Source organism: Chiloscyllium plagiosum, unplaced genomic scaffold, assembly GCF_037043375.1.
Source record: "Chiloscyllium plagiosum isolate Xiang-an unplaced genomic scaffold, Cpla_swu_hap1 HiC_scaffold_23, whole genome shotgun sequence".
Lineage (NCBI taxonomy): Eukaryota > Metazoa > Chordata > Chondrichthyes > Orectolobiformes > Hemiscylliidae > Chiloscyllium > Chiloscyllium plagiosum.
In genome coordinates, this window is record NW_028270161.1 from 55,510,968 (window position 1) to 55,535,216 (window position 24,249).

Genomic DNA, 24,249 nt, shown 5'->3' on the forward strand with positions numbered 1-24,249 from the left:
ATATATCACCATTTCTTCACTGTTGCTGGGTCAAAACTTTGGAATTTCCTCCTTTTGAGGGCATTGTGGGTCGACCTACAGCAGGTGGGCTGCAGCAGTTCAGGATGACAGCTCACCACCACCTTCTCCATAGTAACTGGGGTTGCATCATTTACTCAGCAGTTCCGGCTGAGGATTGCTTCAAAAGCTTCAGCCTTATCGTTTGCACTGATGTGCTTGGCTTCTCCATCATTAAGGATGAGGATATTTGTACAGCCTCTTCCTTTCGTGAATTGTTTAATTGTCCACTACCATTTATGACTGGTATGTTACAACACAGTGGTGAACCCCTCTGTTAATTAAACCAAGCACCCAGAAAAGCTTACCTTGCCTCATAATCTGTTAAAATATGTGTGACCGAGAACCCCAAATTCCAATATTTGAAGAAAGTAACATCAATTTCTTTTTTAAACTCTAAAAGTAAACATTAAACAACTATTCACAACTCTAAGCCCCCCTTTCTCTTAACTGCTTATTACCTGCCTCCAATTCTATAATGATATGCTGTTCCAATAAAACACTTATTAAAATGACATCAACTTGATTTCAAAACCACACAGCCGCTGTCTCCTTTGGTGTCTTTCTTCTTCTGGCTGAAGATTCCCGGGGTTGTCATCTTTCATTTTACTGCGAGTATGTTTCATATGAAAAGGTACCTTTGATAGAGAGTGTTCCTTAATTTCTTGGTTATATCTCGATGGTTTTTATATCCCCAACATTGGGTCGTCTCATTTGTACTATGCTGGCAAAACGATTCAAACCCAGTTGGGTTTTAACAACCTGGGGCATAATTTAAACTGGTTAAATTCAAATTGTTGTCAAAACAGCAGTCTAAACTCAGGTATCCACTTCACAGCCAAATGTTACATATTTTCAATATTCCAATACACTCTGGGACTGCCACCAAGTCTCATACACAGGTGCTTGTAATCGCTTAGTTCTGAACAGCATTCACTCTCTCTCAAAGGTGCAGTGCATGTCTTTCAACTTCATAACTGATATGGGCAAGCTTGCAGAGTTTAGATCTGATTCATTGGTTGTGGTATCACTTGGCTCTGCCTATAAATTGTGAACCAAGCAGCATGTCGTCTATTTGGTAGCTTCATCTCGTTGACACCTCATTCAGGTACTGCTCCTGACATGCCCTCCTGCACACTCCATTGAACTAAGTTGATCCCCTGGCTTGATGATGATGATTGAGTTGGGGATATGCCAAGCCATGAAGTTGAAGATTACGCTGGAATGCAATTCTGCTGTTGATGGCCCCACAACACCTCCATGGATGCCCAGTCTTGAGTTGTTAGATCTGTTTGAAGTCTGTCCCATTAAGCATGGTGATGTGCCATATTTACACAGTTAATGATAGGGCCCTGGGGAGTATTGTCGAATAGAGAGATCTGGGGGTTCTGGTCCATAGTTCTTTGAAAGTTTTATGACCGGTTTACAGAATGGTTAGGAAGATGTTTAGTATGCTTGTCTTTATTGCTCAGGCCATTTTGGGATGTACATCATCTTGAGGTTATACAGGATGTTGGTGAGGCCACTTTAGGACTACAGTTTTAGTCGCCTTGCTATTGGTAGGACATCATTAAATTCGAGGACGTTCAGAAGAGATTTACAAGGATGTTGCTGGGCGGTATGAGCTATAAGGATAGGCTGGGTCTTTTTTCACTGAAGCATAGGAGATTGAGGGGTAACCTAGGTGCTTATAAAATCACGAGTACAGATAAGGTGAATAGTAAAGGTCTTTTCCCTAGGATGGGGGGAGTTCAAAACTCGAGTGTCCAGCCTGGCGTGGCCTTGACGTGATTCCACAGTGTTCTCCTGGCCTCGAGGTGAAGCCAGGTGCAGTCTGGAGTCCAAGTGCCAACATGAACTTGGCTGGAGGGATTATTCTGAACTCTTTATTTTCTAATTTAGTCCTACAGTCTGTAATGCTGGACATCTTATTTCTTTGTTTTTGTCATCCCCCACCTCCACCAAATAACTTGTATTGAAGAATCTGTACCTCCGCATCTTATATCTAGCAGTCAGTGGGGACTTGTCAACTCATTTGATTACCTGTGACAATAAAGCTAATTCAATTCAAGCCATCACATGCTACCATTCCGTCACCTGTAAAATTTGAATTACTTATTTAGACTGCAACCATTTTTAATAATCATTTTTTGGTTTGCTATAGGAAAATTTTAGGGGGTAAAGCGAAAGATCCATGTACAGTGCGACCAACACTGCACCGATTTATCAGCACCTATACCTGGGGTGGCAAAGACAATCAGCTAGTGAATAAAGGGTGAGTCTCTCATTTGCAGTTTAGTCATCCCTCCTGTGTGAAGAGTGTAGGTTTCTGCCTAGAAATGATTTAATATTTTCTCCCTTGTTTGTCAGCCACTGTTCAGTTGTGGCATTTTTATTTGAAGTTCATTTATTTATAGGATGGGAGTGTTGCTGGCTGGTCAGAATTTATTACCCATTCCTAATTGCCCCCAGGAAAGTGCTGGTGAGCTGCCTGCCTAACCCACTGCAGCCCATGTTGTGTGGGAACACCCAGAGTGCTGTTAGAGAGCATAGCCCAGGTTTTTGACTCGGGAGCAGTCATATAATTACAAGCCTAGAGCATAACTTGTAGGTAGTGGTGTTTCCATGTAGCTGCTGCCACAGTCTTTCTAAATGATAGAATTGTGAGTTTGGAAGATGCTGCTAATAAGTCTTGGTGAATTATTACAGTGCATTTTGTACTCTCTGCTGTGACTGAGAGTCAGCAGTGCAGGGAGTGAATGGCAAAAGTGGTTCCTCATTATCCTGTTGAACCCCTGCAGAGATGTCCTGAAGCTGAGGTGATTGATCTCCAACAACTACAAGCATCTTCCTATGTCCTGAAGATGATTCCAACCAGGGTGGAGTTTCCCCTTGATTCCCAAATTGCTTGAGCTCCTTGCATCCATACTTGGTCAAATGTGACCTTGATGTCAGGGGCAGTCATTCTCACCTCACCTCTGCAGTTCAGCTCTTTTGTCCATGTTTGAACCAAGGCTGTAATCAGGTCAGGAGCGGGGTAGCCCAAAAAGAATCCAAACTGAGTATCACTGAACAGGTTATTGCTGAGTATGTGCCATTTGAAGCACATCTCTGCAGGAATTCTACAGGGTAGTGAGGAACCACTTTCAACATTCAGTCTCTCTACAACTGACTCTCAATTGCAGCACTATGTACTTGAAGCACTTAACAAAAGTCTTCCATCACTTCCATCACTTTACTGCTGATTGAGAGTGGACTGATGGGGCAGTAATTGTCAGTTTGATTTGTCCTACATTTTTGTGTACAAACACACCTAGGCAATTTTCCGCATTGTCAGGCATATGTCACTGTTATAGCTGTACTAGAATAGCTTAGCTAGTGGTGCAGGGCGCCCTTATAGTATCCAATGCCTTCAACAGATTCTTGGTTCATGTGGAGTAAATCTAATTGGCTGAGGACTAGCGTCTATGATGCTGGGAACCTCAGATAGATCATCTACTTAGCAGTTCTGCCTGAACATGATCAGAAATGCGTCAGGCTTGTCTTTACGCTGATGTGCTGGGCTCCCCTATAATTTTAGGATGAGGACATTCTTGCCCTTTAGTTGAGGCTTGTGTGCTCACATTCCCACTCCAGAGGTCAGAGCACAGTTGATTCTAACAGTCCAGTGTTGTGCTTGGACAGGTACTGTCTTTTGGATGAGACAATAAACAGAGGGCCCCTGCCTGGCCCTGTTGGATGTTATTTCAAAAAGGAGCAGAGGTATTTTCCGCTGTCACAACAGATGCCTTGTGAGAATGACATGTTGGATCTTGCTAAAGCAAATTGTCATCCCATTACTTTGTGACTATATGTCAAAAAGTACAGAACTGACGGCAAATGCTTTAAGGTGTGCTGAGGTAATGAATGGGGCTAAACAAATGACTTTGCTGTAGCACTCTATCAAGTACAATATTGTCGCTGTCACCTGCAAAAACCCTTCACAGCTTTTGTCTTTTATTAACACTGTGATCCTTTCTGGTTCATTAAGTTTTAAAGCTGCAGGGTCACTTGACTTGGAGTTTCATAGCCTTTGCCTTTGCCTCTCTCCGTTTCTCATTCCTCCATCGTAACTGATGTTGATGGTTTTCAGTTTTCTTGGCCCTAATCTCTAAAGATTCCCCATGCTTTTACCCAAAGTTTAAGGCACCATTTTCTCACATTGGATTCCCACTAATCCGAAGGCCCAAGCTAATACTCTGTAGGATTTGAACTAATATCCTCAATGGCAACCGGTGGAATTTAAATTCAAGCAATAATTTCAACTAATTAATGTAAAAATGGAATTGAAAGTTAGTTTCAGGAATGGATGCCATGAAACCGCCATCAATCGTAATAATTCACTGGTGTCCTTTAGGGAAGGAAATCTGTGTTTACCTGCTGTGCTCCACATGGGACTCCAGACCCACAATAAATGTGGTTGACTGCAAATTGCGCTCTGAAATCATCTAGTAAACTACTCCAATCCAATGCAATTAGCAATGATCAATGAGGGGTGTTGCTAGTGATATCCCATGGTTCAGTCAAAAAAGAATAAAGATAATTCGTGCATGAATAGTTCATGGTTAAACCAAATTTCCACGTGCATTTCTGAATGTCTTAAAGAACGTCACTTCCTTCATTTCTTTTTCTGAAAATTTTAGGATTTCTCTTCTAAAATTGACCTATAATGGCAAAATATTTCCTAATACTGATGGGGAAAATTCTTCTATATTAAGTCCAAAAAATTTTGGTTTGTAATTAAACTTGGACCAATCAAGAGATGAAGTTGTTGACAACCCATGTGATGAATTCAGTCTGCTGCTTATTGTGAGCAAAGAATAGGAACAGGAGTACACCATTTGAGCCTGTTCCACCATTCAATAAGATCATGGCTGGTATTTGGCCTATGCTCACATACCCGCCTTTGGCCCATATCTCTCTGCTTAACGAAGATTTCTCCAGCTTAATTTAAAATTAAGAAATGATCCAGCATTGATTGGTTTTTGTGGAATAGAGTTCCAAACATCTGGCAGCACAGTGGCTCAGTGGTTAGCACTGCTGCCACACAACACAGAGACCAAGGTTCGATTCCAGCCTTGGGTAACTGTCTGTGTGGAGTTTGCACATTCTCCCTGTGTCTGCGTGGGTTTCCTCCGGGCGCTCCGGTTTCCTCCCACAGTCCAAAGATGTGCAGGTTAAGTGAATTGGCCGTGCTAAATTGCCCATAGTGTTAGGTGAAAGGGTAAATGTAGGTGAATGGGTCTGGGTGGGTTTTTTTTTTTTGGAGGGTCGTTGTGGACTTGTTAGGCCGAAGGGCCTGTTTCCACACTGTAAGTAATCTAAAATCCACCACCTTTTGAATGTAGAAGTGCTTCCTAACATCTCTCCTGAATGGCCTGGCCTTAATTCTCAGACTATGTCCCCAAGCTCTATAATGTAGATGCGAAGAAAGAATTAACTTAAATGGTTTGCATCTGACCCGCCATCCAATAGGAATGCACCGGCATTAGACGCACAAGATGAGGAAGAGAAAGAGGAGGAAGTGGAAGATGAAACTATCTTAACTGAACCAGAAAAGAAGTCTGCGAATGCTGAGTCGTGTGTTGTGTAAGTATACTGTCTGACATCTGCTAATAATTCAGGTAAACTTGTGTCAGGTCCCCAGGGCTCCACTTTGTCCCGGGTGGGAAAAGTGGTAGTTCATGACCAGACACACGGGTCAGTGATGTCTGGATCACCGTGTTCAAAGCCTGCCTGAAATGCCAATTTCACATCCATCATCAGGGAACATTGCTTTCTGTGGAGTTTGTGAACCAAGTGTGGTTTCTTAGCCATTTTATTCCCTGCTACAGGTAAGGATGCCTCATCTGAGAGTGAGCTTGGAGAGTCTCTGAGCACTCAGTGGCTGCCACACCCTTACGCCATGGGACATTTGCCCTTTCACAGAGCCTCTTACAATCTCCCACCTGAGGATAAAGATGGGATTAGCTCCAAACACATCAAGTGATTCCAGTCCAGCAGCAGCAACACTGTCTGTGGCACAAAATGTGGCCCCAGGCTGCAAGAGGCATGCCTTCAGAGTGCTCAGAGGAAGACTAAGGAATGCCTTCAGAGTGCTCAGAGGAAGACTAAGGCTCATAATCTCACGGTTTTCCATCTGTCAAGTTTTTCCCACTTACTTAAGCTGTTCTCTGCAGAATCTGTCAATCCTATCCACCTGTCTTTCCACCTATCTTTGTCTAATCTCTAAATTTGGCAATAATACATTCACTTCCCTCATCCAAATCAAAACTATTGTGACCTCAGCACTGATCCCTGCTATCTTCGTAATTCCAGGTTACCATCCTGAAAATGCCCCTTTATCCTAACTTTGATTTGTATTAGTTAGCCAATCCTCTATCCATGCTAATACACTGTGTTGAACACCACAGGTGTATCTTAAGTAGCCTTTATGGTACCTTTTATGAAATGACTTTTGGAAATCCAAATATATTACATCTCCTAGTTCCCCTTTATCTCTTGTGCTTGTTATCTCCTGAACGAATTCTAATAAATTTGTCTGGTATGACTTTCTCCCTTTTAAAATATATGAAAAACTCCTGTGAAGCCCTTAAAGATATTTTACTGCATTCAAAGTGCTGTACAAATGAAAATTGTTTTTGGATCCCGTATAACACTGATGTAGAGGCCTGCTAAATGTTGGGGTGCTTCCAGTCCCAAAGATCAGCAACTTCTGATGAGTTGACAAGTATAATTAAGGTGGGAGAGATGGTGCCTGGGAACATTACAGTTTTGTTGCAAAACCCTTTAGTAGTGATTTTGACGGTCTTTGTACATAACCGTTCGTTATTCACCATGTTCTCCCTTAATGTCAGCTTTTTGTTTACTTCGCTTTTCCGTGGGTGGAGTAGAATAAAGATGTTTTTTTAAAAGCTCTACAAACATTGGAAAAACATAATGGATCTGTTGGTAGCTGAGAGATGTATATCAATGTTGTTGATTTGTCCACTTGTTGGAACCAGGAATTCCTATGAAATAGTGTTAACCTTTTTATTCTGTTTGGCATGATGCCAACATATGGAACAAGCATAGACTATACAATGCAGTGAGTCTGCTCCATTCTTCGATAAGATGATAGTTCACTGCTGTCCACTCCCTTCACCCCATGCCTAAGTCCAAATGCCTTGATACACTTAATGCTCAAAATTCTATCTATCTTAGTGATGACTATTTCGAAGACAGCATCTTTTCTAGCATTTTAAAAATCTTTCCTCCATTTGGTTTTGGTTTGTGTTTTAGAGAAAGTTCAGTGTATATGATGCATGGCATGATCTTTCAATCTGCTTATTCTGTTTTAGTTATAGAGGAATATCACGGCATCTCCTGGAATTGTGGAATACGTTTTCCAAAGGTGACCGATTACCCTGGCTGCCTATTATACTTTTTATCTCGCTAAGCATTTTGGGCAGCTTTCTCATTGGCTGGACATTCCACACATCTGTTGATGCTGCCTCTGTGGTCTCTGGGGACTCTTGGAAAGCATGGAAAGCGATCCAGCAATTTCTTTGGCCTTACACAGAACTTCGACACAATGGGCAGCCTCCTGTATAACTAACAATTTCATTTCCCATCCAAGTGGGATGCAACTTTCAGCATCTCTTGACACTCTGCTGAGTGGCTCAATAGGCAATGGGATTATTTTAAAACTAAAATGTTGTTTAAGATTTTAGCCTTGACAAATTATGATACACAGGAAAGCATTAAGCAGTGGACAAAACACTTTTTTCTGGACTGTCTCTACATTTAAGAAAACCTTAATTTTTTTTATGATACAAAAGGTAATTTTACAATAACTGTTCAACTCTAATATTTTGCCTGTTAAAGGCAATTTTGGTCACTAAAACAGGTAAAATGTTTTGGCTATTCTTCACGTGAAGTTCCCAATTGCTGAGATTTTTTTAATGGATAAATATGAATGTAAAAAGCAGCAACTTTAACATGTCTATAAAATTAATAATTTTAGATGTTCTTGTGGAAATCATGTTCAATAAAGTCTTCAGTTGACCTGCACTGTGTGTGTGAGCAGCTTCGTAGCTTCTAGAATTTCTTGCACGGAACCAAGGAAGAGATGGTCAGTGTTTAGAATCCTCTCCTTTGCAGCATCACTGGCTAAGCCCCTCATCATGTGGTACAAGTTGGAGTAAAAATCAGTATTTTCAGCTATTTCATTTGACAGCTCTTCACTGGATTCCTTCATCTTCAGCTTGTGACACCTCTCTGGGCGTAACATGTAGAGAGACCAGTCGTCCTCTGGTATCATCTCGCCAGTCAAACTTTCACAAGCCTGTGGTTCAACAGAGGAAATTGCAGGTACTGCTTTATAAATTCATCTGAGCAACGACTAGGTAATAGCAGTTTTGCCTGCACAGGTTACATTCTTCAAATGACCACCACAGAACTCTGCACAGAAAGGTGAAATGAAAGGTTTGCTTCATAGTTTTATTTCTTTCCCTCCTTGCTAGTTCAAATGACAATCTAAAATACATACTTATGGGCTGCAAATTTGCTTATTAAATTCAATAGTATTTATGGATCTCGATGTAAATTCTAGATTAGATATCCAATTTATTTAATATTATCTACCAAGCTCAATGTGAAGTGATAGACTTCAATCTCTTCCATTAATATTATACTGACATACTGGTCTTATTTATTTTTGAGGATTGTGGGTGCATTGGGAACCTGACCATGGGCCTTGGGAGCTGAGAAAGAAGCTTGACGTGTTTAAATTTGAAATAATTTAAGCCCTGATTTTCTCCATAGGCAGTTAGGGTATCAGTGGCAATTCATGAGATTGGGAATGGTACCGGGAGACTCCAGCCAAGGACACCAAAGGAAAACAGCTGGGACACAGCCCCATAATCGCCATCTGAGGTTATGAGTAGCCAATGCCTGTGTGAAGGGTTAGAGACTCCAAAGGATTTCAGGGAGGGAGAGGGCTGGGGTAGGGGCACAGAATTTTGGTGTGCAGCCTGAGTAGGACAACATGCCTGTTATGCCTGGAAAAAGTTGCATTTATCTGGCCCTTTTCCTGACCACCGGATATGTCAAACTGCTGCAAAATTAAGTTTGTTTTTTTTTGAAGTGTAATCACTGTTAAAAGGTTGGAAAGATGGCAGTTGATATAGCAAGCTCTCAAACAACAATGGGATAATGATCAGATTAGCTGTTTTTGTGGTGTTGATTTAGGGATGAATATTGGCCAAAACAACAAGGATAGCACCCCAGTCATCACTAGAGTAGGTAAACGAGTCTCCACTGAAAGCATCTCTGACACGGTCACATTCACTTAGTACTACTGCACTGGGGTTGTCAGCCTTGAGTTTTGTGGTCAAGTGCTAGATTTGTACCAAGTACTTTGTGATTTACAGCAAGAGTATGTTGAGTCACATCCGATGTGATTAGCCTCAAGGGGATCTCAAGTCTATTTTATAATTTCCTTGACCTGTTCTGGCCAGTCAATCTCCTGATGATGTTGTTCACAGATCAGAATCCACAGATACAAATCCACACTTCTGCAGTGCTGTTTTGATCATGCGAAGATAGCAATGAAGTCATCAGGCAATAAAAATTGATGGTAAAATTGTTTTTTGCCTGTGTGTAGTGAAAAGCTGAGTCATTTAGGTAATCAATATCTATCAAATGGTGTCAGAGAGGAAGGGTGAGACCTCAGACCAATAAGTGGACTCAGTCTGACTGCAATATCCCTTGCTTCCACATCCTAATTCCCTTTCTTACTGGGTCAAGAAAAGGGGACAGCATGATATTCAAAAATTAAACATACAAGTTTAAATATGTGCTAAATATTCTATGTAATGGTGGGAGAGTGATAAATGTTCATTGTCAGATTTATTTTTACAATGTATCTTTTTAATGGATGACTGTCTTCCTATCATTTACTTTGGCTTATTGTAAATCTTTGTCTGATGCTCCAGGAACTGCCTTAGAATGTTTTGCTACATTAAATGTTCCAAAAAGATGCAAGTTATTGCTGTATTTACCTGAAGCAATATTTCATCAGGTTCGGTGGACATGTTCCAATTACTGGATCTAAAAGCTATTGCAGAGCTCACCAGGGCCATCTCCATGTATGTGTTCTGTGTCACCATCTTGTTCTGTGTACAAAGACACTTTAAGTATGATCAGTCAAGACATGTTACTTGAAGTATAAATGCAATTACTGTTACTCCTCACCAACCATTCTGCTTCACTTAGAACTGACCTTCAAATCACATAATCTACCCTCCCCTCCACTTCTAACGCTCCCTACTTGCTACATTTCTATGATCTTTTCTCGAATAAACAGTAAAGTTTAGTTCCATTCCCCAGCTCTTCTCCCCACCCCCCACCCCCACCCCATAATTCTGAAGGGTTTGTCATTCCTATTACAGCTTCAACACTTATCCACACTTTTGTCACTTTAATCTTGACCTCCTGTAAATTGTCTTCCATTTCCACCCAACTCCAGTGTGACAAATCTTGCTAACCACAACCAATTTGCAACTTTACTCGGTTGTCCATCATTCAAAGTCCTTAGCATCTATAATGCACAGAAAGAGGCCATCAAGTCTGTGTCACCTTATGAAAGATCTATCCAATTAATCCCATTTATCTACTTTCTACAAAGGGGTCCAGGCTTTTCCTTTTCAAATAAAACCCTTTGAAAGTTTTATCTTCGAATGTACTTCAACCATCTTTCAGATTATGCTTTCCTGATCATGACTGCTTTCATTGTGATCCCCCATACTGTCCTGAATGACTCATCGCTGTACTGAACTGTTTTGAGGGATATTTGTGTTTCAGACACATTGTATGGTTTCCTGAAGTGTCATTAATGTACACATAAGAGCAATAAAATGTTATTAGTGTACTGGCCAACATGTATCTCATTTTTATGTTAAAAAACGCATTTACTCATTATCTGGTTGCTGTTATGGAACACTGGCCATTCAGCAGCTCAAATCTGTTCTGAAATTCAACTGGACAGCAGCTAATGAGTATCTCCATTCCAATCTCTCAATATCCTTAATGCAACGAAAAACTCCTGATTTCAAGTTTGAAGAGTGAAGTGGAGACCAGCATCAGCAAGTTTCAGGGGCAAAGTTGAATTATTTAGTGGAGGGTGAGTCCTTTACTTTTCAGACTAAGGGCCTTAAATGTAATGTACAACTGCTGTACAGTGGGATTAGTGTACATAGGCCAGTATAGACTTGATAGACTGAAGACACTGACTCTAAATTCAAAAGGAGGGTACTTGAGAATTGTTGATGGAAAAATCGATTACTGCCTTTTTAACTACAATGAGTTATGCCTTTTTATGATAAACAAAAGTTACAGCAGAGATGGTTCGCAAAAATATTTGCCACTTCAACCTTGGTAACTGCCAGTTTCCAGAGTTAAAAGCTAAATTTAAACTTTTCTCAATTGTGAACCAATTGCTGAAACTGTGTTGAATTGGGTGAGATCCTCCTAAGTACCTTCAACATGAAAAGGTAAATCCAGGGATTTCTCTTTCCCAGAGTGGTAGTCTGTCTTGCCTTTTTGGAGGGTGCAAGTTTCATTTTCAGTATAGAGTAGTGTGGGGTTCTGGAAATATTCGCTGCCCCTATATCTCACAAGGAGGCTGCCCAAAGTAACACAAACTCTACATTGCCTGGCCTCATCCTAGTGTGTATAGATCCTTTGAATGAATATCATTAAGAGATATTATATCCTTACATTAGTACCTGTTAGATTAAAATAATTTAGTGTGTCAGTTTCTTGCGGTATTCCCTCAAACCAACTTTATTGAATACTATTTTAATTGAATAGGGGAGGAAATTAAACATTGATCCCCTATCCAAAAAAGATATTAAACAAAAGATCAGTTGGGACCCCATGGTACCCAATTTCTTCTGTGTGCGTTTTGTGTGATCAGGTATCTAACTCATGTTGAGCGGACACCTAAACAGAAATGGATCTGTGGCATAAGCAATGCAAATGGAGGTCTTAAATGTGTTTTCATCACATGTTCCACCCAGTTTTTTTTACATACATTCACCCTGAAAGGAATGATGGGAAGTCAATCAACAGTCAAAAAACCACCTGCTATGTAGCCAAATTTCTGTGGAGCCAGGATATGCACACTTCACCAGGTAACAGCAATACCAGGAGCCACCCTTGCAAATCATTTGTTTAATGCAGCTAGGCCTCTGGCCAGGTTTTGACTGAAGTATAGGAATGATAGGTAATTGCTTCACTGCCTTGCCATCAGGTTTATGTGCAGGTCCACTTTCCTGACCTCAGGCTGATGATTTTCTTTGAACTGAAAGTAACCTAAACCTTCCTTTCTCCTCCAATATTCTATTAGAAAATGTAATGCTTTGTAATTATTTGCTGCCTCTTTTTAACTGAAATTTCTGAACCACAGCTTTCGTTAACATCTGGATCAATTTCCAGTTACTAGCGGCGTACCGCAAGGGCCGGTGTTGGGTCCACTGCTGTTTGTCATTTTTATAAATGACCTGGAGGAGGGCTTAGAAGGGTGGGTTAGTAAATTTGCGGACAACACTAAGGTCGGTGGAGTTGTGGATAGTGATGAAGGATGTAGTAGGTTGCAGAGAAACATAGGATGCAGAGCTGGGCTGAGAGGTGGCAAATGGAGTTTAATGTGGACAAGTGTGAGGTGATACACTTTGGCCGGAGTATTCGGAATGCAAAGTACTGGGCTAATGGTAAGATTCTTGGGAGTGCAGATGAGCAGAGAGATCTCTATGTCCATGTACACAGTTCTCTGAAAGTTGCCACCCAGATTGACAGGGTTGTTAAGAAGGCATACAGTGTTTTGGCCTTTATTAATAGAGGGATTGAGTTCCGGAACCAGGTGGTTATGCTGCCGCTCTGGTACGGCCACACTTGGAGTATTGTGTGCAGTTCTGGTCACCGCATTATAAGAAGGATGTGGATGCTTTGGAAAGAGTGCAGAGGAGATTTACTAGGATGTTGCCTGGTATGGAAGGAATGCCTTATGAGGAAAGGCTGAGGGCCTTGAGGCTGTTCTCGTTAAAGAGAAGGTTGAGAGGTGACTTAATAGAGACATACAAGATAATCAGAGGGTTAGATAGGGTGGACTGGGAGAGCCTTTTTCCAAATATGGGGACAGCAAGCATGAAGGGACATCTTTAAAGTGAGGGGAGATAGGTATAAGACAGATGTCAGAGGTAGTTTCTTTACTCAGAGTAGTAAGCGTATGGAATGCTTTGCCTGCAATGGTAGTAGATTCGCCAAGTTTAAGTGCATTTAAGTCTTCATTGGACAGGCAAATTGATGTACATGGAATATTTGTAGGTGGGATGGGCTTCAGATTAGTATGAAAAATGTGTTGCTGGAAAAGCGCAGCAGGTCAGGCAGCATCCAAGGAGCAGGAGAATCGACGTTTCGGGCATAAGCCCTTCTTCAGGAATGAGGAGGGTGTGCCAAGCAGGCTAAGATAGAAGGTAGGGAGGAGGGACTTGGGGGAGGGTTGTTGGGAATGCGATAGATGGAAGGAGGTTAAGGTGAGGGTGATAGGCCGGCGTGGGGGCGGAGAGGTCGGGAAGAAGATTGCAGGTCAAGAAGGCGGTGCTGAGTCTGAGGGTTGGAACTGAGATAAGGTGGGGGGAGGGGAAATGAGGAAGCTGGAGAAATCTGCATTCATCCCTTGTGGTTGGAGGGTTCCTAGGCGGAAGATGAGGCGCTCTTCCTCCAGGTGTCGTGTTGCTATGGTCTGGCGATGGAGGAGGCCAAGGAGCTGCATGTTCTTGGTGGAGTGGGAGGGGGAGTTGGTGTTCAGCCGCAGGGCGGTTGGGTTGGTTGGTGCGGGTCCTACACCAACCAACCCAACTGCCCTGTGGCTGAACACTTTAACTCCCCCTCCCACTCCGCCAAGGAAATGCAGGTCCTTGGCCGCCTCCATCGCCAGACCATGCTAACACGACACCTGGAGGAAAAACGCCTCATCTTCCGCCTAGGAACCCTCCAACCACAAGGGATGAATGCAGATTTCTCCAGCTTCCTCATTTCCCCTCCCCCCACCTTATCTCAGTTCCAACCCTCAGACTCAGCACCGCCTTCTTGACCTGCAATCTTCTTCCCGACCTCTCCGCCCCCACCCCCTCGCCGGCCTATCACCCTCACCTTAACCTCCTTCCATCTATCGCATTCCCAACACCCCTCCCCCAAGTCCCTCCTCCCTACCTTTTATCTTAGCCTGCTTGGCACACCCTCCTCATTCCTGAAGAAGGGCTTATGCCCGAAACGTCGATTCTCCTGCTCCTTGGATGCTGCCTGACCTGCTGTGCTTTTCCAGCAACACATTTTTCAGCTCTGATCTCCAGCATCTGTAGTCCTCACTTTTTCCTTCAGATTAGTATGACAGGGCGGCGCAACATCGAGGGCCGAAGGGCCTGTGTTGCACTGTAATGTTCTATGTACATTCAGGTATGTTTCCCGACAGAAGTGGATTTCTGCAATTAGAATAAATTTTGTTGACTCAATGCATGAATGAAATATTTTCTACTGTGTGACTGGATTGCTGAACTAATTACTAATATTGTTTTATCAGAATCCAGATTCTAGCTGAGACAACACCTGGACAGTTGGCAAACTGGGAAGCCAAAGCAAGTGTACTGTTCTATTCTTTAACTCAGCTATGGACACATTATTTAGTCTTGTGGTTCACAGAATTTTAAAGTCATCTCACTTTCTAACTCAAATGTTTGAGCTTCTTCCAATGTATTTCTCATCATGCCTTGGACTGTTTGACATACAGATTGTGGTGCAGAAGGGACTAACCCCATAACTCCCTGGATACTTCTGTATGCATGTAAATGATAGTGGAATGATCTGACAGTATACCAACTCTCCCTTAATGCCTTTATGTATAATGATAACACTTCCATTCAGTAACTTTAATGCCTAAAATGTTTTTTATAAATTGACTTTGAGCTTTTTAAAAAACCTTGCCTGTTTCTTTCCTGAAATATATTATTTACTTGTGGTAAAATGTTGTGCCTCTTGTTCAAATGGATATTGCATTTGGTCTTTGCTCTGGCTGTATTTCGCCCCAAATTTCACATTACAATTCAGGAGCCTTGTTTCTCCTCCTCTCACTCAAACTGCATTTCATCCAGCAGTTTCTCAGCTTCCTGATGAGCTTTGCTTTTTGTATTTCATGTTTTGTCTTTTAAACCCCCCACCCCCACCCAACATATTTTTACAGTATTTGTCGCCCATTCCTAGTTGCCGTTATGGTGAACTACCTTCTTTAAAAACTGCTGCAATCCACTTGTAAGTAGACCCACAATGGTATTAAGGAGGGAGCTCCACAGCTTTGACCCAGAGACACTGGAACAACACGTTTCCAAGTCAGGATGGTGAGTGGCTTTAAGGGTAATTTGGTTTTCCCATGTATTTGCTGCCTTTGCCATCTTAAATGGTGGTGGTTCTGGGTTTTGAGAATGCTATCTCAGGAGCCTTGGTGAGTTTCTGCCATGCATCTTCACAATGGTACATTCTACTGCTACTAATGGAGGAAGTTGATGATTGTAGATATGGTCCAAACAAATAGCGTGCTTTGTCCTGGATGGATGAAGCTTCTTGAGTCTTGTTTGAGCAGCATTCATCCAGGCAAGTGGAAATATTATATCACACTCCTGACTTGTATCTTGTAAATGGTGACAGGCTTTGGAGAGTCAGAAGGTGAGTTACTCGCTGCAGAGTTCCCAGCCTCTGATTTGCTCTTTTGCCCACAGTATTTACAGGACTAGTCCAGTTAAGTTTCTGGTTAATGGTAACCCCCCAGGATGTTGATTGTGGTGAACAGAGGACCTTGTAGCTGACATCTCAAACCTGAGTTGCTGCAATTTCAGTCTTTATCACTTGTCTACTGAGATCACTTACATCTCAACATAGCCCAGAGATTCATCTACATATTAATTAAATCATATCTCTATATTTCCTGCAAGTACACTGTTTCCAACATTATTAACTGCAAGTATTTTTGTAACATTACTGACTCAAAACATTTTAACTGAAATCATCTACAATGGGCCCAATAGCATCTAAGAAAATTTGATACTGTTTCACCGCATGTACCCTGATGCCTAACATTTCACTAACAGCACCTTCATCTGACTACTTGTGGCTTTGTGTTCTGAAAGTATTTTTTTAGCTGTGCTTCCAAAACATTTTCCCACTGACACTGTCATTTTGAGGCTTGAAAACTGTCACAACCTCCCAATGGACTGTGGGCAGTGACCTGAGAGTGGAGGTGAGTGGAGACATGCCAGAGCTACAACAGTGGGTTGTTGTGACAGAGGGTGACTACTAGAGTGTGACCACAACTAGCTCAGTTGGAGACCCAAGGTGGCCAGTTGTTAGCTTGGAGCTCACTGCCCATTTGGGAACTACGATGTGGAAGTGCCGATGTTGAACTGAGGTGGACAAAATCAAAAGTCTCACAACAAGTCCACTTCACCTGACAAAGGAGCAGCTCTCTGAAAGCTTGTGGTTTCGAATAAACCTGTTGGACTATACATTTGGGAAGACATTCATCTACAGTTTCAAAAAATCATAGTTCAGGGGCAGCATCGTGACCTGAACACAGTAGTCCCATCTCCCATCCCAAACATCCCAAGTCGCTCCCCTAACCCAAGTAAAGCAGGCCACTTTTGATCTGGAATGTGCCTACTGTGCTGTAACCCTAGATTCGGAGGCCCAGGTTAGAGTGCCACCTGTTCCAGAGATTGTCATAGAGCTGGACTGCATGAAAACCAGACCCTTCAATCGAATGCATCTATGCTGACCAGATATCTTAAATTAATTTGCCAGGATTTTATATTCATATATGGAAATGTGTTGCTGGAAAAGCGCAGCAGGTCAGGCAGCATCTAGGGAACAGGAGAATCGACGTTTCGGGCATTAGCCCTTTTATATTCATATACCCATGCAAATGCCTTTTAAATGTTGTAATTGTACCAGTTTCCTCCACTTCCTCTGGTGGGCCATTCCATACACACACCACCCTCTGCATGAGAACTTTGCTCCTTAAGTCCCTTTTAAATCTTTCCCCTCTCCTATTGCCTTTGATTTTGGAATCCTCCGCCTCAGGGAAAAGACCTTGTTTATTCACGCTATGCATGCCTCTCATTAGTTTAATTTATAAGATCACCCCTCAGCCTCCGTGCTCTAAGGAAAATAGCCCCAGCCTATTCAGCCTTTCCCTATAGCTCAAATTCTGTAACCCTGGCAACCACCTCGTAAATCTTGTCTGAACACTTTCAAGTTTCACAACATCCTTCCTAGAGCAGGGAGACCAGAACTGAAGGCAGTATGACATGATAGTAACTCTTAACAGGTTGATAAAAGCAATTTTATTGCAAGATGGATGTTTACACATGCATATATAATTCCTGAATCGCATTGAAATAATGTAGCATTTTAACAGTTTTTTTTTGCAGTTTCGGGAGCTGCAGCAGCTATTGAATCTAGTTCCTATCGTTATAGTATAAGCATCATTTAGGAGTATTTAGGCAGGGCACTCTAAACATGTAAAAGTTGGCATCTTAGCATTCTGCAGAGCATAGAGTGGCTGCTCAGGGATTTGTGCTGTGATTGTGGGATTCAGCCGTCAGACAGTCTTTAGAAAACAATTTCTGGGCTTCTGAAGCCATTTTAAATTGGGATTGGTTGTATAGGTATGCTGCTTCAATTTCAAAGGATTATGCTTTGCATAGCACAAATCAGTGACATTTTGCATTTGACTAAAATGATGTGAAACGTAGAATGCAGTAACTTCCTCCTGCTCTGTTGATTTGTAGGTTTGCAAATTTTGCTTCTCTCAATTTAAGGTAGATGCTGAGAGTATTTCAGTAGACATTGTTATTTTTGGCTTCAAATTGCACTGTTGATTACCTGACTGAGCGCAATAGCAGTAAACTTTTTTTAAAAATGCAGCTACTCACCTTTTCATTTATCTTAACATAATTCTCCGAATTAGTTCTGGGAAAAATGTTCAATCCTGCATTTATCATTGAAACAATTAGAGTTGAAGCAGTCATCCACTTTCCTCTTAAGTGAGAGAGATTATCTTCCACGGGAACAGGACACAATTGGCACAAGTCCTATGGGTTTAAAGAAAACACTAAAGTGAAGCAGTCACTAGGCACAATCATTTAGGCAATTTCAGCATGTGCAAATCCAGGGTTTTTTGATGTGATGTTTGCTAAACAGGTGAGTCAGAATCAAGCACTGATTCCAAAACAATGAATACATTTCCCTTCTCCTTTCATTTTCAGTTTCTAATTCCAATCAGCAGGTCCAGCTGTATCTACACAGTCAATCAGTTTAGGTGGATGAGTCTTCACTTCTAACAACTTTAAGTTCTAGTGAACAGCTTTTAAGTAAGGGCAGAGCTGGTAAAAGCCGGGAAAGCTAGAAAGTGATCTGTCTTAGGATGGGTGAGATTAAATGGTGCAACTGATAAGGTACAAAGAAATGATGATGGGGCAAGCGTTAGAAATAAAGATTGTCAAAGGAGGTGCAAATAGCTGCAGCAGAATCCCAGTGTAGGGAAACATGGAGAATCCAACAAAAAGAATCATCCCCCTAATTTAAGAATGTGAACTCCAGCTTGGGCAACTGCTGCAGTGAGGAAGCAATAGGGATTCCCACCTCATGTACCAGTCTGCACCTACTCAGTTCCCAGTGGCATCCATCATCCATCCATTTGTGGCATCTCCTGCCCAAGAGAAAGTAGGAGAGCTGGTGGATTGCATGTGCTATTTCAAATCTGGCAACTCCTTTTGTACCTCATTACATAACCTACTTACTTCCACCAGTTGGATCATGTTCATAAGATCATACAGCACCAAAACAGGCCATTCAGCCTATTGTGTGAATGTTTTTTTAATTGCATCTGTCACCAGTGAAATTGTTCTGTTGACAATAACACAAGTCCATAGGAAAGCAAATGGGGTTGAATAATCTAAAGAATGTTTCCTGATTGCCACTTTAACTCTGACGATCAATGGAAAACTCGTTCATCTATGTAATTATGAAATGAAGTTACGATGGCTGATTGGATGAAACTGAGACAATTCTCAGTCTATACAGTCAAGCTCATCATATTGTGCTGATGGTAAGTTCGCAAAAGCATGATCTTGTGCCATTAATGGTGGCACTTCAATTGTACTGTTAGCTCTTATGATGCAGCAGTAATGATTCCTACTGCTGGGCCAGGAGGCTGGACTCGAGTCCCACCTGTTCCAGAGGTGTATAGTAACAACTCTGAACTGGTTAATTAGAAAATATCTATACTATAAAAGTTCCCACCAAAGAAAAGTACATTTTAAATTTTGAAGACAGACTTCTGATCCAATATAGGCTGTTCAAATTTAATACATCTTGATAACTATATTCAAACATTGAATGTAATTTTTTAAACTCATCTGCGGTTCGGAAGTAGCAATCAACACACAGGCAAAATACAGCAGATACTATAATTATAAGCTGCAACCCAGATTCTGTACAGGCTCTCTGCCTTCAATGTTACATTGAAGAAGGAAAATTTTAAAAAAGCAGAGAGCAGTCAGTGAACAGTGCTCCTCACTTATGCAAAAACAGAATTGAAATGGCAGCCTTATGTTGTCTTGATACAAATCGCATTAATGAACTTCCTTTCTCTTTCATCATGGGCTACTTGCATAATGCTGGCATCTTTTCATCCTTTTTTTGTTTTAAGTGGCTGAATGCAGTTTGGAGATGGGTTAATATGCTGAAAATGTGTTGCTGGAAAAGTGCAGCAGGTCAGGCAGCATCCAAGGAACCGGAGAATCGACGTTTCGGGCATAAGCCCTTCTTCAGGAAATGTCAGGCTTATGCCCCAAACGTCGATTCTCCTGCACCTTGGATGCTGCCTGACCTGCTGCGCTTTTCCAGCAACACATTTTCAGCTCTGATCTCCAGCATCTGCAGCCCTCACTTTCTCCTCGATGGGTTAATATGCCCAATTCAAAGAAGGTAAAACGATACAGGCTGAACTTTTCCACTTACAGTATAAGTAGGATGCTACTCCTATTTAGTTGGAATTTCCCACCGGCTCTCTGTTCCAGAATCTCCCCGAGGAGTCTGTGCTCCACAACCTGAGCTGCCTCATGGATATGACCTCTTGTCCTTTCACCCTGCATGAAGGAGTTTTCTCTACAGGCTGCTGATGCACACCATCCACTTCGACACCTTCATTTACCTTTATGTTCTGTTTTACTAGCAGGCAGAACGGTCCCCACACTTCTGGAGAGCTCGCAACACTTTCCATCAGAGATGTGAGCTGGAGGCTGCTACATTTAGTCATCCTGCACAATCATAACTAGGGTGGTTCATGTATTCCTGGCCCAAATGTTTATTTTGCAGTGCTGAAGGACCATGGATCATGTAGTTATTGATTGTGGACTTTTTGCTACCTTTCAACGCCATGCTTCTGATCTTTGGATAGCTAGTGCAGAGGGGTAGGGGTGACTCAGAGGAGCCTGTGATGGATTTGCGCCTGGACTGAATGTTAATGCACGTTGACCATTAACAGAGCCAGAGAGTGGCTGTGGAGGAGTGTCAAGTGTGTGTCCCTTTTTCTGCACCTACTTTCACACCTGACTACCCTTGGAGAGGGAACATGAGGCGTCCACCAACACACACTGCTTTTAGAGAAAGGTGGACTTGGCGGGGAATACAGTGTCTTATCTCCCCTTCCAACACTGCTCTGATTTTGTCCTATTCCCCCCTCTCTCTCCTTGCCCAGCTCTCCTTAAGATTTGGTTGTCTGGATTGCCCTTGGCAGGCATTGTACATAATTTGATTAATTGGGGACAGGCAATTTGTTGGTGGAGATAATGATGAAAAGTAGCATAGGTGACTTGATTGGGGGGAGGGAAGCCATTTGGTTGTGTGTGATAACAACTCTAGATAAGAAAAAATAGTTACAAATGGGATGGTGAATGAGTTCCATAGTGCCATTTTCTCATGCAATCTTCTGCTTTTCATGTCATTAATAATGTAACCACGCTTTTGTGCATATTCTCAGGGAATCACATATGAGGGTAGAGAGGTGAAAATATTTGCCACTGTCACCTTCCTGCTTCCACATCTCTGCAGCTTTATTTAAAGCCAAACCACTTCAGCTACTCCAAGCCAGGAACTACGACTCAAACCATAGTCCTCAGTCTGAAAATGCCACAGAAAATGCAAGCTAGTTCCCTGCTTCCAGGACTGGAAGCTGGAGATGGGCTGCTGAGGAGGAGGGTAGTTTTTTTTTCCCAGCTGATTGCCAAAGGAGGCCAAAGCATTATATCTAGTCAACTGCAACTGAAATTGCTGTACAATAACCTGTCCACACCCTGTCTGACTGCTACATAGTTATTCAGTGCTCCACATTGACAATTTGTGACAGCCTTTCCTTCCACATGGTAAACCACAGAGGCTGGTAGTCTGTAACTAACTGAGTGCTGAAGTCAGTGTATCTTAAGAGAGCATTGTGAAGCAGGGCATAGGTTGACACTAAAGTGCATGAAGTAAATTAAGCACTGAAGTGTGAGTGCTAAGCAGTCTGAGAACCTTATGATGTACTTTGTTTGAACCTAGGACACAGCAGACATATCCTGGAGCTGAGATGACGTGACTTCCAACAACCACCACTAGCTTCCAATGTACAAGATCTAACACAAACCAGCAGAGAGTTTTCCCCCAATGCTACTGATTCTAGTTTTGCTAAAGACCCATCTTACTCAGGTAAATACAGTCTTGATCTCAAGGGCAGTCACCTTCCCCTCACTTCTGGAAATCAGCTCTTTTGCTCATGCTTACAACAACGCTGCAATGAGGTCAGGAACGGAGTGGCCTTGATGGAACCCAAACCAAGCATCAGTCAACAAGTTATTGCTAAGCCAGTGCTGCTTCATGGCATTGTTGGTAACATTTTCACAGAAGACCATAGGTGGTAACTGGATGGGTTTGATTTGATCTGCTCTTTGTACACATGACATACCCAAACAATTTTCCACTTCGGTGGGTAGATGCGAATGTTATAACTGTACTAGAACAGTTTGGCCAAGGCCAAATATTATGGCCAGAATATTGTCAGAAAACAAAACCTTTGCTGAATCCTGTGCCTTCAGCTATTTCAAATTTGACTGAAGACCTGTGATATTGGGGACCTCTGAAAGAAGCTGAGATGGATCATCTACTCCTCAATTTTGACTGAAATCAGCTGCAAGTATATTCAGAGGCAATGTTCAGGAATTCCAATGCAAATCCTATCCAACTGTAATCACTACACTCACCTCTGTTGGGTCCATCCTGCTGTTAGGACATGATGTGGTGATGTTTGTATCTACGTACAGAAAACAACATTCCACAAACTCGACCATATTTTCAGGATAAAGTGTACTATCACAATTTTCTGATATAACATCATATTTCTGTAACAGCCCTTTTTACAATGACTTTTAATAATACAAACTTAATTGGAAAAATTTGCATTGCATTAAACAGTAAGACAAAAATATTTTAGTGATGGAAAAGTTTCAAAAACATTAATAGATAAAGGTCAAACGGTTCTAGAGATGGGTTTCATTTTATATATAATGACTTATAAAGCATTGAATGGTAATATTAATGGGATCAACTTACAGACTCTTACATGTGAAAGCGTGCTATTTATTTTTGATTTATTTGTATTAAAAACTCCCCCTGTAATCTGTGCATGTTCAAGAACTGAAACTATTCTATATCGTGTCAAAACTCAACCTCCGCCTCACTGATAACCCCACTATTATGAAAAAGGAAAATTCAAGCGCTATTCCCAAAACACTACTGTCAGTTTGACATTGTGTGGGTCGGTGATTTTAAGACACTAAGAAAGTGCTTAATCTACTTGTATATTAATTCCTTTAAGTCTTGCATGCTAATGTACTTATTTCAACGTAGTTCTTATGATTTTTCAGTCATATTCCTACCATTAGTAATCCTGCTGTGATCATTTTATTATGATATTTTGTTGATTCCTACAGTATTACTTTACGTCAACAATGTGCTGGAACTATTCAAATCAAAAGTGGAATGCTGTTGGAAATATATTGAGTAATTTCTATAGCTATGTAAGTTATTAAAATAAATAATGCAAATTAATAAAGCTATTGTAAAAGAAAGATACAGATATCATGGTAAAATTCTAGAGGGTTAGAAATGAAAAGCAGGGAAATTATGCCAAAGTTATATAGACTTTGTTCTTACCACACTTGGACTAATCAGTACTGGTCTCTGTATTAAAATAAGGATATAAAGGCACTGAAGGAGCAAAATATATTTACAAGGAAAATAATAAATATCAGATCTAAAAACAAAAAAGTAGAATATCTTGAAGTTCTTTTCTCTAAGAAAGGACTGCCTGGTAGAGGTCTTTAAAATTGTGTAGGGTTAGACATAGCACAAGTACAGAAGAGAACAAATTAGCAGTCATACAAATAAGAGGGGTATTAATAAACCCAATAAAAATTAAGGAGACACTTCTTTACCTGAAGAATGGTTAGGAAATGGAACTTGTAGCCACATAAAACAGTGAGAGGAGAGGAAAGCATATATGAATTTAGGATCAAGCTGGATAAGCAATCTGTACGTAAATCATGTTTAGTTTTTATTCTTTTGGAGCCTATGAATGCTCTTCCTGGGCCTATATAAAAATGAAAATGTCACTTGATCTTTTCAGATCATTTCCCCAATCCACTGCAGGATCTGATTGTTTATAAGTTTAGTGGAGTAACCAATGGATTTTACTACATCACAGTACTGGTGAGTTGCCACAAGGCTACTGGTTTGGCTCTGTAGCATGCAGCTGAGAACAAACGTCGACACCCCCCCCCCCCCCCGTGACTCAACCTTCACAATAGTCAAAATGAGTGGTGACATCAGTGTACACCAACCACTTGCTATCCTGATGGGATGCCAACAGAGATCTACTGCATTCACAATCCCAACTTGATAAATATCCATGTTCCTCTGCCAAAGGTTTACAAACCCCAGGTTCTCCAACCGTCTGATATGATATCT

General features: G+C 41.5%; 2 protein-coding genes across 2 annotated transcripts in view; one reads left to right on the forward strand and one right to left on the reverse strand.

Moving 5' to 3' along the window:
* Nucleotides 1-8,148, forward strand: part of irag2 (inositol 1,4,5-triphosphate receptor associated 2) — a 169,467-nt gene extending 161,319 nt beyond the window's left edge. The window contains exons 36-38 of the mRNA XM_043713369.2: nucleotides 2,222-2,332; nucleotides 5,572-5,685; nucleotides 7,437-8,148. Coding sequence (XP_043569304.2) covers nucleotides 2,222-2,332; nucleotides 5,572-5,685; nucleotides 7,437-7,689 — 478 coding nt within the window. The 3' untranslated portion in view covers nucleotides 7,690-8,148. The remainder of the gene's footprint in view (nucleotides 1-2,221; nucleotides 2,333-5,571; nucleotides 5,686-7,436) is intronic.
* dnai7 (dynein axonemal intermediate chain 7) overlaps nucleotides 8,068-24,249 on the reverse strand; it is an 80,420-nt gene continuing 64,238 nt past the window's right edge. Inside the window, exons 15-17 of the mRNA XM_087999301.1 lie at nucleotides 18,120-18,278; nucleotides 10,140-10,253; nucleotides 8,068-8,422 (exon numbers count right to left, since the gene is read on the reverse strand). Coding sequence (XP_087855427.1) covers nucleotides 8,135-8,422; nucleotides 10,140-10,253; nucleotides 18,120-18,278 — 561 coding nt within the window. The 3' untranslated portion in view covers nucleotides 8,068-8,134. The remainder of the gene's footprint in view (nucleotides 8,423-10,139; nucleotides 10,254-18,119; nucleotides 18,279-24,249) is intronic.